This window comes from Gekko japonicus, unplaced genomic scaffold, assembly GCF_001447785.1.
Source record: "Gekko japonicus isolate JY-2015 unplaced genomic scaffold, Gekko_japonicus_V1.1 scaffold3779, whole genome shotgun sequence".
Classification (NCBI taxonomy): domain Eukaryota; kingdom Metazoa; phylum Chordata; class Lepidosauria; order Squamata; family Gekkonidae; genus Gekko; species Gekko japonicus.
The window spans coordinates 64,435-78,816 of NW_015162074.1; the positions used below are offsets into that span (position 1 = coordinate 64,435).

At 50.3% G+C, this 14,382-nt stretch overlaps 1 protein-coding gene across 1 annotated transcript in view; it reads right to left on the bottom strand.

Annotated features, from left to right (window-relative positions):
* Window positions 1-4,610: 4,610 nt before the first annotated feature.
* GDF1 (growth differentiation factor 1) overlaps window positions 4,611-14,382 on the bottom strand; it is a 9,880-nt gene continuing 108 nt past the window's right edge. The window contains exons 2-3 of the mRNA XM_015405634.1: window positions 14,224-14,380; window positions 4,611-5,413 (exon numbers count right to left, since the gene is read on the bottom strand). Of these exons, the coding sequence (XP_015261120.1) occupies window positions 4,611-5,413; window positions 14,224-14,380 (960 nt within the window). The remainder of the gene's footprint in view (window positions 5,414-14,223; window positions 14,381-14,382) is intronic.

Below are 14,382 nucleotides of genomic sequence, written 5' to 3' on the forward strand. Positions count from 1 at the left end.
TAGTCTCCCATTGGTGTGAAGCACAGAGACCACGAAGAAGATAAACAGGTTGCTTACCAGTAACTGGTGATCTTAGAGTGGTCATCTGTGCATTCACACCGCCCGCCCTCCTTCCCCTCTGCTGTCAGCTCCTGATTTTTTGATAGGTGTTGATTGGCGGCGGTGCTTTGAAGGAACTGGCGGGATCTCCGCGCCCGTCCCCTCTGGGCATGCGTGCTGGGGTTCCTGCGCATGCTCAGTGGGACTCGCGCGAAAATCCTTTGAAACATAGCTTGCTACGGCACCGGTTGGGTCAGCGCAGGCGCACTAAACCCATTGGTGTGAATGCACAGATGACCACTCGAAGATCACCAGTTACTGGTAAGCAACCTGTTTTTCTGTGTGCACCTATGTCACTTGGTGGGCTTAGATCCATCCCTTTGCCCTCCCTCTCCTCTATAGAAGGGCTACCGGTTTCCAGTTGATTATATCATTCTGGTAAAGGTTTCCCTTGCTCGAAAGCCAGTCGAGTCCGACTCTAGGGTTGCGGTGCCCATCTCTGTTTCCAAGCCGAAGAGCCAGCGCTGTCCGAAGACGTTTCCGTGGTCATGTGGCCGGCGTGACTAAAACACCAAGGGCTGTTACCTTCCCACCGAAGCGGTACCTATTTATCTACTTGCAATGTCTTGCTTTCGAACGGCTAGGTTGGCAGGAGCTGGGACTAGAGACGGGAGCTCACTCCGTCATGCGGCACACTCGGGGTCTCGAACTACCGACCTTCCACAGCCTGCAGTTCAGCGTCTTAACCCCTTGGGCCACCGCGGCTCTTTATCATTCTATTTACTGATAAATGGGGAGGATCTATAGCTCAGTGGACGAGTGTCTGCTTGGCAAGGTCCTAGGCTGGCAGTAGGTAATGTGGAAGACCGTTCTCTGCCGGACACCTTAGAGAGCCACTGCCAGTCTGAGTGGACAGTACTGACCTTGATGGACCAAAGGTCTGATCCACTATAAGGCAGATTTGAGGTGCTCTGTTGCATTCCCCCCCCCCTCCCGCCCGGACAGGGAAAATAATGAGATTTCAAATTATTCTTATGTCTTCAGTGCAGCACCTGAAGAGAAACCTAAGATAGGCCCAGATTGGGTGACTCCTGATACATGTCTTTTGCTGGGCGGTCTTGTGTGGTGGCCCAAGTGGTTAAGACGCTGAACTGCAGGCTGTGGAAGGTCAGTAGTTCAGCAGTTTGAGACCCGAGTGTGCCGCATGATGGAGTGAGCTCCTGTCTAGTTCCAGCTCCTGCCAACCCAGCCGTTCGAAAGCAAGAAATTGCAAGTAGATAAATAGGTACCACTTCGGTGGGAAGGAAACAGCGCTCCGTGCGCCTTGGTGTTTAGTCACGCCGGCCACATGACCACGGAAACGTCTTTGGACAGCGCTGGCTCTTCGGCTTTGAAACGGAGATGAGCACCGCAACCCTAGAGTCGGACTCGGCTGGCTTTCGAGCAAGGGAACCCTTTACCTTTACCTTGTGTCTTGGGCGTTCTACTGTTCTTGCAGACAGTAACCCCTCTTGTTGAAGAGGGAAGCTTCCAATGGTAGCATCCCAATGTTCCCTTTCACTGGGTTCATACTGAGCTGCCTCTCTGTGCGCAGAGACTAGCGTGGCCCATGTGAGGCTCCTGGATTAAATTATTCCCGCTACTTTGACAGGTCTTTAACGATTCCTTTCAAAGCAACCCCCCCCCCCTTCTTTTACTAAGATAGTCAGCTCTGTTCAGCTTCTACTGCTGCGTCTCCTGGCATTTTTTCCACATCTGTATGTGGCACTGTAAACAAAACTGTTGTTTTGCTGTGTCTTTTACCCTTCACGGGAGGCCCAGACTTAGTTTTCTTTCTTTCTGGGACACACCTAACATGCACCGTGCATGTGGTCTCAGCAGGGCCCTTTCTCTCACAGCATTTGTCTGTGATCATCTGGAAGTAGTGCCATCTCCGATGGCTCCTTCGCTATGTGTGGGAACCTTTCCCAGCAACTCCTGGTGTTCCGCAATATTGTCTCGACAGGACTTTATCCTTGACATGATGGGCATATATCTACTTTGTCTCTGGTTTTAGTTCCCTGGTATTTTGATTGGCAGTCTGGGCTACTTGGCACGGCCCCACAATATGACATTCCAGGCCCTGGCCTTTATGCTTTATTCCTGACAATAGCCCTGTCGTTGGGGAATGCACTTCTAATCCCTGACAAAGGCAACCTGTTTTTATGCCATTTTCCCCCTCTGCCTATATTGGTGCATAGATCGCTCTGCGGACGACGCAAGTTTTTTCCCTTGTGCTGCATTGTGTCCGTCCTTTCTTTAGCCACATCACAACTCTTCTCACTGCCTTTGTTACCATCATGTAGATCTGCTTAATCTGACTCCTGCTGACAAATTAATACTTTGATCATCTCCTTTCCTGCATTGTAGCAGAACATAAGAACATAAGAGACACCAATGTTGGATCAGGCCAAAGGCCCATCCAGTCCAACACTCTGTCACACAGTGGCCAAAAATACCAGGTGCCATCAGGAGGTCCACCAGTGGGGCCAGGACATTAGAAGCCCTCCCACTCTTGCCCCCCCCCCGCCCAAGCACCAAGATGACAGAGCATCACTTGCCCCAGAGTCCCTATCTATAGCCACTGATGGACCTCTGCTCCATATGCTTATCTAATTCCCTTTTGAAGCCCTCCATGCTTGTAGCCGCCACCACTTCCTGTGGCAGTGAATTCCATGTGTAGCCTCCCATTTTTCTGAGTGGCAAACACCACTCTTGTAGTACCAGACCTTGCACCTCTAAGTGGGGAGGAGTCTCTCTACAGAAACTGCAGCAAGGTTTAGACCCTGCTTCTTGTGCTGTTGAATGTTTTTGGCAACTGGTTTGGACAAATAAAAAAGACAACAACAAAATGATCTTGTCCTTGTTGGGTTGCTCAGCATGCTACGAAAGAGGGGTATAACCCCTTGTTTTATTTTTGGCACTTCCATGGTGCCTCATTGACGATAGGGTTCTAACTTATACCCTCTCCATGCATGGAGTTTCAAAAGGTGATGTCCCGCAGTAATCCCCTACCAAGTGTTATCTCTCACTCCTCATGTAATGGATGGTCAGCGTCCTCACACAACCCGTCCCTGTGAGTCGGTTGATGCCGTTCACACTGTTTTTGAGTGCACAGCCCTTCATTACCACTCTATGTATGATGGCTCTTTTCAAAGAGTGCTCTTTTTCCTTTGCCGCATTCCTACACATATTTCGGTGGGGACACTTGCAGAGCTTACTGCTCTAAGACGGTTGTGGGCAAAGGTCAATTTGCGCCGCTAAACAACCGTTGATAAAAGCGGTCCTCGGTGGTCTCCTTCTGAGAGATTCACACCCACCTCCTTCACGCAGTGGTCTTGCTAATCTTCCCATGTGGCGCAGAAGCCACGACGATGAAAACAAGGTCGCACTTACCTGTAACTGTTATTCATCGAGTGGTCTTCTATGCAGGCGCACATCCCTCCCTCCTGCCCCGCTGTGAACTCTCTGGAACTTTGGTTTTCTAGGGGTCTCCGGCGGCGGCATGGAGAGAACTGAGGGAGTAGCGCCCCTCCTCCTGGTCATGTGAGCGTTTTGGCAGGAAAGCGCCAGAGGGAGGAGGGGCGCTCCTAGTCTGTTAGAAAGCTTGGAAATCTTTTCTGTGGCTGGCCTGCGAGCGCGCAGTCCCCATGTGTGCCTGCACAGAAGACCACTCGGTGAACAACAGTCACAGGTAAGTGCGACCTTGTTTTCCTACGGATCAGCAAAAACCATCCTATATTCAACCCAGACCGAGAGATCCTGATCTAGATGTTTGTGTACTCTCTTTTAATTCTAACAATGCAGGAGGATTCCTCCTAACTCCCCTTCAACAAAATACAAAACAACACCCCCCCCCCCAAACTTAGATTGCTAAAAAGCATTAATGTTCCCGTGAGAGCCAGTTTGGTGTAGTGGTTAAGTGTGCGGACTCTAATCTGGGAGAACCGGGTTTGATTCTCCACTCCTCCACTTGCACCTGCTGATGTGACCTTGGGTCAGTCACAAGCTCTGGCACAGCTGTTCCTGAAAGAGCAGTTTGTGTCAGAGTTCTCTCAGCCCCACCCACCTCATGGGGTGTCTGTTGTGGGGAGGGGAAGGGAAAGGAGTTTGTAAGCCGCTCTGAGACTCCAAGTGAAGGGCGGGGTATAAATCCAATCTCTTCTTCTTCTTCTTCTTCTTCCTTGTCTTATTTCTTGGTCTGAAAGACAACGACGGAGCACAGGACCAACCGCCCCAGTCCTCATTGTAGAAACAAATACTACAAATACCATTTATTTCTGGATAGAAAAATAGTGAACATTGGGCTAAAGATGACGCACAAAGGCCCTTTTCACGATGCACCAAAGATGAGGTTTGATGCCGAGTGAGCCACCGTTCTGCACCCCAGCCCATGTTCTCTAGTTCCATAACTCCTGACTCCCCCGGGGCTTCTACAGTCCCCTAATTTTCATCCACATGAGGATTGTAAACCAGCATTTTCGGTTAGCCGCTGTCCGAGCCGAACGAGTGCGGGGCGGGAGCCTCCCCTCTCAGCGACAGCCGCATTCGTCCACCACCATGTCCTCGTAATGCCGCAACACCACGTTGTCGTCGTTGTCGTAGTACAAGATGGAGATGGGCGAGAGGCGTACCGGGACGCAGCAGGGCTGTGGGGTCCCTTCGGGGTCCAGGGAGTGGACCATGGTTTGCAAGATGGCGTGGTTGGTGCTGTTGAGCTCCTCCGTCAAGGGGAAGGGGCACTCCCCCAGACAGTAGTTCGCCATGTAGCCCTGTGGGGCTATGATCCAGTTCTCCCAGCCGATGTCACCAAAGCTGATGTACAGCCGGCGGGGCTTGCAGACGTTGCTGAGGCCGGCCGGCACGTAGTGGGAGCTTCGCTTGGCCCTGCTCCCTTTGCAGTGTTTGGGGGCGAGGGAGATCACCAGCAGAGAAGCGTCCAGGAAGGAATCCAGGTTAGAGCAAAACGCACCTGCCTGGGGCGAGGCAATTTCCAAGATCAGGCCCAGGTTTCTGCCGGTGACCCGCCAATCTCTCGCTACCTCGGTCAGGTTGAAGAGGAAAGACTTGTGTAAGTGCAGGAAGGACTGTTCCACCAGCAGATTTCGGCTGTAAGCGTGGGTCGACATGCCCCGCAAGGCCATCTGGGAAGCTCTGTAGAGGCTCAGCTCAAAGGGCAGCTTGGATCCAGAAGCGTGGTAGGAATTTTGGCCGAACCTGATCTGGAGCTGAGCCATTGTCAGTTCTTCGGCTTCCTCCAGGGCGGAGAAGTTGAAATACAGCCGCTTCTGGAGACACACCCAACTCTGGGGCTCCTCTCTGTGAATGAAGCCACCTGGAAGGACAAGAGGAATGAGCAACATTTTTTAATGTAATGTTTACTTTGAAGTTTGAAATGAGAACCCAAAAATCTGCTTGTTCAGAGGGCCAGCAGGCTAGGCAGATTGATACTGGGCTCTTCTACATTCACAATTTTTGTCCCTCCTCTGTTCCTATTGCTTTTTTTCTTTTTTGCATGTGTGTTGCTCCCTCTAGTGGCCAGTTTGATATTACATCTCTGTCTGGCATAACAACCCACAGTTTAAATCTGCAAGGAGATGTGCCGGACATACAGCGATGTAATGTCGAAGAGGGAGCAAAACACATGACGAAAAGGGGAAAAAACCCAAAGCAATAGGGATGCACAAGCGAGGAAAATGCGAACACAGAAGGGCCAACTGTTTCCCAACCTTGCCTGCCACAAAAAAACACATTCAGCCATCCAATGGAAGAGGATGGGAGAGGGAAAAAAATCCAGAACGCATAAGATAACAGCAGCTGCAGGATAGACTAGGAACATCTGAATCAAGAAACTGCTTAACTGACATTGTACTCTTCATTCTGAGCATAATAAATCAAATAAAGAAGAGGAGATTCGGATTATACCCCACCCTTCACTATCTGAAGGAGTCTCAGAGTGGTTTACAATCTCCTTTCCCTTTCCCTCCCCACAACAGACACCTTGTGAGGTAGGTGGGGCTGAGAGTGCCCTTTCGAGGGCTGCTCCTGAGAGAACAGCTCTGAGAGAAGTGTGACTGGCCCAATGTCACACCAGCAGCTGCAAGTGGAGGAGTGGGGAATCAAACCCGGTTCTCCCAGATTAGAGTCCGCGCACTTAACCACTACACCAAACTGGCTCTTAAACAAGGACTTTAACAATCAGGAGAAACATCAACGGAAAAGCACTCTTGCATCTCAGGTCTGGTCAGAAAATGGAGCCCACAAAATGGTTTGGAGTCCACTCCGTACCACAGGAAGAAGGGCCTCTCCCACCCCTCCTTCCCTGAAATATCTGGGACCTGTTGACAAGAATAGGAACTCCACTCCAAATTTACATGCAAACTAAGGAGAAGAAAGAAAAGGGCCAAAGGGAATTGGCATACCATCCCAAATTCACATACCGACTAAGGGGGGAAAGGAAAACGCCAAAACAGGATTTACCTTCCCAAAGCCATGTCACAGACAGAAATCACAGGTAAAGCCAGTGGCATTAGAAGAAAAACTTACCAAACCGTCCCCAAGCAAGGCTCCCTCTAAGCTGTGGAGTCTTGTGAGCAAAATTCTACTTTGTGAGCTACTGGCATTAAAGTTTGGCTGCTGCGTAAATCCGTTTGCTCTGGAGCCCACCTTCCTGAGCTAAGAAAAAAATGTGTGAACTGGAGGCTAAAAACTGTGAGCTAGCTCACCTTAGGTCAGCTTAGAGGGAACACTGCAGCATTGCAGGGGGAAGGGAAAAGACAATTCTGTTAGTGATCTATATAATAACATTTCTGTTAACTGACTGTATTCATGACTGCTACCTTTTAACTTTTAATTTTTCCCCCCTTGACAGCCATAAGTCTGGATACGGCGCTTGAGTACTTCCGTTAAAACAGCTATTCCAATATACTTCTGTCCTTCTGTGTCTTTATAACCCCCAGTCCATTTTTGCTTTGTTTAGTTCTTAATATGTTCCAATTCCTATTCTTGTAATGCTTCCTCAGAAGGGGGTTATGTTGGGTTTTATTGGTTCTAAACCATTCTTCTACTCGTGAATCAGCTAGTAATTTAGAAAGAAGGATATCTGCTGAGGACTCGGCCTACTGTCATGTCATCTGTTATGAGGGCCGGAATTAACATAATCACTCATCTGTTATGAGGGCCGGAATTAACATAAATGAGACCCTGTTGGGCCGGGCCAAGTGTGCCATAAAATGCAATGCCAGGTAGCAAAGAGATGGACTTTATAAAGGACGCAAACACAAAGGGTTTTTTTTTACTTAAAATAAAAACATGCTTAAAACATTAGCACTCTTGCAATATTTTGTTTAGTTAACAGTGTCTGATAACTGACACCTCTTGCTCTGAATTATTGCATCAAAATGTCTGTGCTGTTGCAATCTTGAGTATGCTGTTCAGGTGTGTATCTCTAAGCTTCAAACCTATGATGAACTGGAAGAAGAAGTAGAAGACAGCCAGTTCCACTGCGGACCTGATGGAAGCCCTCTGGGGGCCTGATCCGGCCCCCGGGCGGCACGTTTGACACCCCAAGTTAGGCAGATCAGTAATAAAATCCATGGAAATCACCTCCCAAGGTCTGTTGGGAGTTGGCAATGGATGTAACAAACCTGGGGGTTTTCCCCCTCTAGGTTTAGTCATTGCACACAGTTGACAAGATTGAACAAGATTGATAGTTGTTGCCATTTATGAGCATGCGCATGGGTCACTAGGCAACAACTATCAACATATGAGTTAATACAGAAAGCATTGCAGGGTAAGAGGTCCCAACAGGTGAAGCATATATACAATGAACAAATCATGACAGCTTGCTGACATTTTTAAACTTTTAATTTTTTCCCCCTTGACAGCCGTAAGTCTGGATACGGAGCTTGAGTACTTCCGTTAAAACAGCTATTCCAATATACTTCTGTGTCTTTATAACCCCCAGTCCATTTTTGCTTTGTTTAGTTCTTAATATGTTCCAATTCCTATTCTTGTAATGCTTCCTCAGAAGGGGGTTATGTTGGATTTTATTGGTTCTAAACCATTCTTCTACTCATGAATCAGCTAGTAATTTAGAAAGAAGGATATCTGCTGAGGACTCGGCCTGCTGTCATGTCAAAGGTTTAATCCAGGGGTGTCCCTCATTTGTTATGAGGGCCGGATCTGACATAAATGAGACCCTGTTGGGCCGGGCCAAGTGTGCCATAAAATGCAATGCCAGGTAGCAAAGAGATGGACTTTATAAAGGACGCAAACACAAAGATTTTTTTTTAACTTAAAATAAAAACATGCTTAAAACATCAGCACTCTTGCAATAATTTGTTTAGTTATCAGTGTCTGATAACTGACACCTCTTGCTCTGAATTATTGCATCAAAAGGCCTTGAGTCAGCGGGTTGTTCAGGTGTGTGGATTGTTCAGGTGTGTATCTGTAAGCTGCAAACCTATGATGATGATGCAGCAACAGCAGAACTGGAAGAAGAAGCAGAAGACAGCCAGTTCCACTGCGAACCTGATAGAAGCCCTCTGGGGGCCTGATCCGGAAGTTTAATCCATTTTTTTTTTGTCTCACCTTATTATACCAGGGACATTCAAACAGAGCATGTCCTACAGATTTGATCGCACCTAAACCACAGCTGCAGTATGTATTTGAGAATGGTATGACCGCAGAAGTAATGGATTTAATTTTGCAAGCATAATTGCTGGTCTGTACTTTGGGACCATTAAACTGAACAAATACTTCGGAATTGTACAGCTTGGCGGAATCCCCACATGAAGGGAAGAGCAAACCTGCCTAGCTCTGCATATGGTACTGTTTGCATCCGTCTTCAGAGGTTTCACATTACCTACTGCCTGGTCCTTTCAACTGGAGATGCTGGGGATCGAACCTGTGACCTGCATGCCAAGCAGAGGCTCTTCCACTGATCCACAGCCCCTCTTTACAGCTCTCCAGGGTCTCAGGCAGAGGTCTTTCACATCACTTCCTGCCTGGTCCTTTTAACGGGAGATGCCGGGGATTGAACCTGGGACCCTTCTGCACGCCAAGCAGATGCTCTTCCACTGAGCCACAGTCCCTCTTTACAGCTCTCCAGGGTCTCAGGCGGAGGTCTTTCGCATCACTTCCGGCCTGGTCCTTTTAACTAGAGATGCCGGGGATTGAACCTGGGACCCTTCTGCATGCGAAGCAGATGCTCTGCCACTGAGCCACGGCCCCTCCCCTTCAGCAGGGGGCAATTTAGACAATGTAGGAGCGAGCCAATGAAATTATCATCATCCCGCAGGTGACAAGCACAAGGCATAGGAAGGGGTGCACCTAAAACTTGGAACAATTAGGCACTGGGGAGGGGAGGGTACCTCACAGATGAGGAACCATTGCTGAGCCAACCTGGTCTCCGGTCACCACCCACCTGATTTCAGAAACTGGGGGCAACCCAGGTAGGGCTCTGCATGCCCAGCTTAACTGGCAGGTAGGTTCGTTTGGGAATGATGGGGGGGGGGCTCCACCCTGCTCTCTCCCTACCTCTTCTTCCCAGGACTGGTGCTAAGGAAGATGGTCTGTCTGCGGAGACCCACTGCGAATCTCTGGGGGGTTTACATATAAGCCAGTTTGTTCCGTACGCGAAAACCGTGCCCGGCTACTCGGAGCAACTGGAGGCGAGTTTTCTACCCTGGCCAGATGTAACGCTATGCCGTCCGCCATTGTATTTGGCAGATTTAACAAGGTTTCTCATCTGGCCAGATACTGCCCCTGTAGATCGAAATGTGTGGAACCTGTCACTCATGTTCTCCTGCACTGCAATTGGTATATGGACCTAAGGGTCACTTACTTACACTCTCTTTTAACCAGCCATGGGTGCTTGCTCTGATGCACTTAAGGTGAATAGACTTTTAAGAGATCTCAGTCAGGACATCACAGAGAAGGTGGCTACGTTTCTCTGCTTGGCTTTAAAGCTGCGCCAAAGGTTCTTCTAGGATTGTAGATATGAGTTTTAACTGGTTTTAAAATGTACAAATGGTACTGATAATTTATGCCAATAAAGGCTGACTTGACTTGACTACATGAGGAGAGTGGACCAAAAATGTCCCAGTGGCCCAACGAGCCCGGAGTGAGGGAAGCGCTGCAAAGTCTCCAGCGGCCTTTTCCTACCAAGATCCTGTTCCCGGCAACACCCGCTAGGGATGCCACACTCCAGGTGGGACCTGGAGATCCCCCGGAATAGCAGCTCCTCTCCAGAGGACAGAGGTCAGTTCCCCTGGAGAAAATGGCTGCTTTAGAGGGTGGACTCTGTGGCTTTGTACATCACTGAGGTCCCTGTCCTCCCCAGGCTCCACCCCCAAATATCCAGGAGTTTCCCAACCTGGAGCTGGCAACCCTATATCCTTGTCCCCCACCGGCAGCCAGGGTGGACCAGGCAACCCTACATTCACCAGCACAGGAACAGGGGTCTGTCTGCGTCAGGAGCAAGAGCTCCGAACCTTCTCGAGGGTTCAACAGCATGGACTGCCACAGGAGATACCTTCGTAGAGAGCACAAATGACGCCAGGTCAGATAACACTCAAGTGCTGTTGAAAGGCACGAGACACACGCCTTTAAGCAGCACTTGAGTGTTATCTGACCTGGAGTCATTGATGCTCTCCACACTGTAGTTTTGTTTTTTGTTGTTGTATTTAGTGTTTCCTGTAAACGGGATATTTCAGCAGTCTCCCCCCCACTAACATTCAAGGGGCTCTCAGAAGCCTCAAAGGAGCTAGCTGGCCACCTTCCAGATGTGTATTCCACCGTGCCCCAGACAGATGTGAAGAGGCGATAAGGAGGGGGCCGTTTGCATCTGGCTGGGCCCACATTCAGCTGATTCAGGAGAAAGAAGAGGAGGAGGAGCCCCCACACACAGAAGGTTCCCCTTGCTCGAAAGCCAGTCCAATCTGACTCTAGGGGGTGGTGCCCATCTCTGTTTCCAAGCCGAAGAGCCAGCGCTGTCCGAAGACGTTTCCGTGGTCATGTGGCCGGCATGACTAGACACCGAGGCACACGGAACGCTGTTCCCTTCCCACCGAAGCGGTACGTATTTACCTACTTGCAACGTCTTGCTTTCGAACTGCTAATCTGGCAGGAGCTGGGGCCAGAGACGGGCGCTCACTCCATCACGCGGCACTCGGGTCTCGAACTGCCGACCCACAGACCTTCCGGTCTGCAGCTCAGCGTCTTAACCTCTGAGCCACAGCGGCCCCTTCTCTCCACATACATACCGAAGCTTATACTGGTGGGAAAAGGTGGAAGGGGGGGTCCCCCTTTTGGAAATGGTGTTGTAAGATGGGGTTGCCAGATCCGGGTTGGGAAACTCCTGACGATTTGAGGATGGAGCCCGGGGAGGAGAGGGACCTCCGTGGGGTCCAATGCCACAGAGCCCACCCTCCAAAGCCTCCATTTTCTCCAGGGGGAACTGATCTCTGTTGTCTGGAGATGAGCTGTAATTCCTGGGGGTCTCCAGGTGTCACCTGGAGTCTGGCAACCCTCGTGGTGGCTGTAATCCAAAGACATAAATACTTCCATAGTGTTGCCAACTCCAGCTGGGGAAATCCCTGGGGGGTTCTGGGCAGGGGGTGTTACGGAAGGGACGGGGGCTCAGCAGAGATGTGATTTCCTGGAGTCCGCCCTCTAAAGCTTCCGTTTCCTCCAGGGAAACAGAGAGCCAGTTTGGTGAAGTGGCGAAGTGCACGGACTCCGGGGCTTTTTTTGTAGAAAAAGCCCAGCGGGAACTCATTAGGATAATAGGCCACACCCAACGGCAGACACTCATTAGCATAATAGGCCACACCCAACAGCACTCATTGGCATATTAGGCCACACCCTTGACAGCACATCACATTCGCATATTAGGCCGCACCCCCATGTTACCAGAAGTGTGATCATCCAGCCACACCCACCTTTTGCTTCTTATTCTGTTTACTTTGTTGTCAAAACCCAGAGGGTTTTTTTTGTAGCAGGGACTCCTTTGCATGTTAGGCCACACACCCCTAATGTAGCCAATCCTAATGAGTTTCTGCTGTTGGGTGTGGCCTATTATGCTAATGAGTTCCTGCTGGGTTTGGCCAACTCAGGAGCCAGCTGGAACTCCGTTCCTGTGCGTTCCTGCCCAAAAATAGCCCTGGCGCACTCTAATCTGGGAGAACCGGGTTTGATTCCCCACTCCTCCACTTGCACCTGCTGGATGACCTTGGGCAAGCCGTAGTTCTGGCACAGCTGTTCTTGGAAAAGAGCAGTTTCTGTCAGAGCTCTCTCAGCCCCACCTCCCTCACAGGGTGTCTGTGGTGGGGAGGGGAAGGGAAAGGAGTTTGTAAGCCGCTCTGGGAGTCCTTCGGGTAGTGAAGGGCGGGGTGGAGGAAGAAGAGGAGATTGGACTTATACCCCACCCTTCACTACCCAAAGGAGTCTCAGAGCGGCTCACAAACTCCTGTTTGTGATCTGCCATTCTCTCATTTTGTAACCTAGTTTTTATTGCTTTTTAATGGCGTGATCCACCTTGAGTCGTGGTGACAAAAAGCAAGGCTACAAAGGACGTTAAAAAGCCCAGCCATAACAAAAACAAGCAGAGAATGAAGGCCATGAATACCAGCAACTGGTATTCACAGGTGGACTGCCTCTGAACATGGAGGTTCCATTTAACCGCCCCTGTCAGTTGCCATCAATAGAACCTCTCTTTCATTAATGGCCTAAATCCCCTTTCTGAGCCAACTACGAGTGGCCTGCTTGCTACCTTATGTGGCAGTGAATTCCATACTTTCTCTCACAGTGCAAAGATGTAGGGAATACCAGTTTATGGAAATTTCAAGAAGGCAAAAAAATAAATAAAAATAAATGGCCAGTAGGATCTAGCAGAGCCCTTTGCGTTCAAGCAGCCACACTGGATCTCCTCCCCTTTTGTTTGCTCCAGTCCGCCGTGGAGGGAGATGGGAGACCACGTGGTCTAGTGATCAAAGTGTCTGGGAAGCCCCAGGTTCAAATCCCGACCCAGCCACAAAATTCAGCAGTGGGTCTTGGCCCAGTCACTCTCTCTCAGCCTGATCTACATCACAGGGATGCTGTGCATTTAAACGGGGGTGGGGGATGTTGTATGCCGCCTTCGTCTGTGCCTGGAGGAAGGACAGAATAAAAATGTGGCACAAAGGAGGAGAAACTGCCCCTTTTCAGATTCACCCCTCCAAATCTTTCTGTTTGCCTTCGAGGGATTCATTTCTGGCAACTGAGGTTTTTTTTGTGTGTGGGGGGGGTACATGGTTGCAGTGTTCCCTCTAAGCTGAGTTAGTGCGAGCTAGCTCACAGTTTTTTTAGCCTCCGGCTCACACATTTTTGTCTCAGCTCAGGGAGGAGGGCTCCAGAGCAAACTAATTGATGCAGCAGCCAAATTGCTGGCTCACAACTTTAATGCCAGTCGCTCACAAAGGAGAATTTTTGGCTCACAAGACTCCACAGCTTAGAGGGAACATCCCAAAAGTCTGAGAAGGCCCCTAGCCCTCTCTGGGACAGAACAGCGGGGCTCCAATCCGAATTCAAAAGGAAACTTGCAAAGTCCCATTTCAAAAGCAATGGTGGGGGGGGTGGCAGAGCTTACAAGGAGTCTTTAGCCGGATTTGTCATCCGCACCCAATCTCCCGGCCCCGTCTGAGTGCAAGGGGGCAGAGGGGAAGAGCCGGCCTTCCATTTGTTCCCATTCAACTGGCTGCTCTTTCCCAAAAAAACGCCCCCCTTCCCTCTCCATTGTCAGCGAGCGCAGTCTCCATGTGGGCAGGGGCTCCTCTGCCTTCAGCGCCTGGAGCTCCCCGGAGCTCCACATCCCCTGCTTTGCTAGCCATATAAATACGGGGGAAGGTAAAAGTCGGATCTTGCCCCGTGTTCCCTCTAAGCTGAGTGAGTGTGCGCCAGCTCCCAGGTTTTGAGCCTCTGGCTCACACGTTCTGGCCTCGGCCCAGAGCAACCCGATTGATGCCGCGGCCAAATCACTCCCGCACAGCTTTAATGCCAGTCGCTCCCAAAGAGCATCGATGCGGCTCCCCCAAGAGGAAAGACCCCACCCCCTTCCCAAGCCCTCCACCTCGCCTCTGCTCCCCCAGTTCCTGAAGACGGTACCTTGATCCGGGAAAACCCGGATGATGTTCCCGGGGACGTCGAATTCTTCCACCCAGCAGGCGTCCTTGGGCTTCTCCTCGGCGGCCGGCGGGAAGGTCCTCCGCTGGAACATCTTCCAGAGGAGAGGGGGCACAGGGGCCGGAGATCGGGGACTGGGCT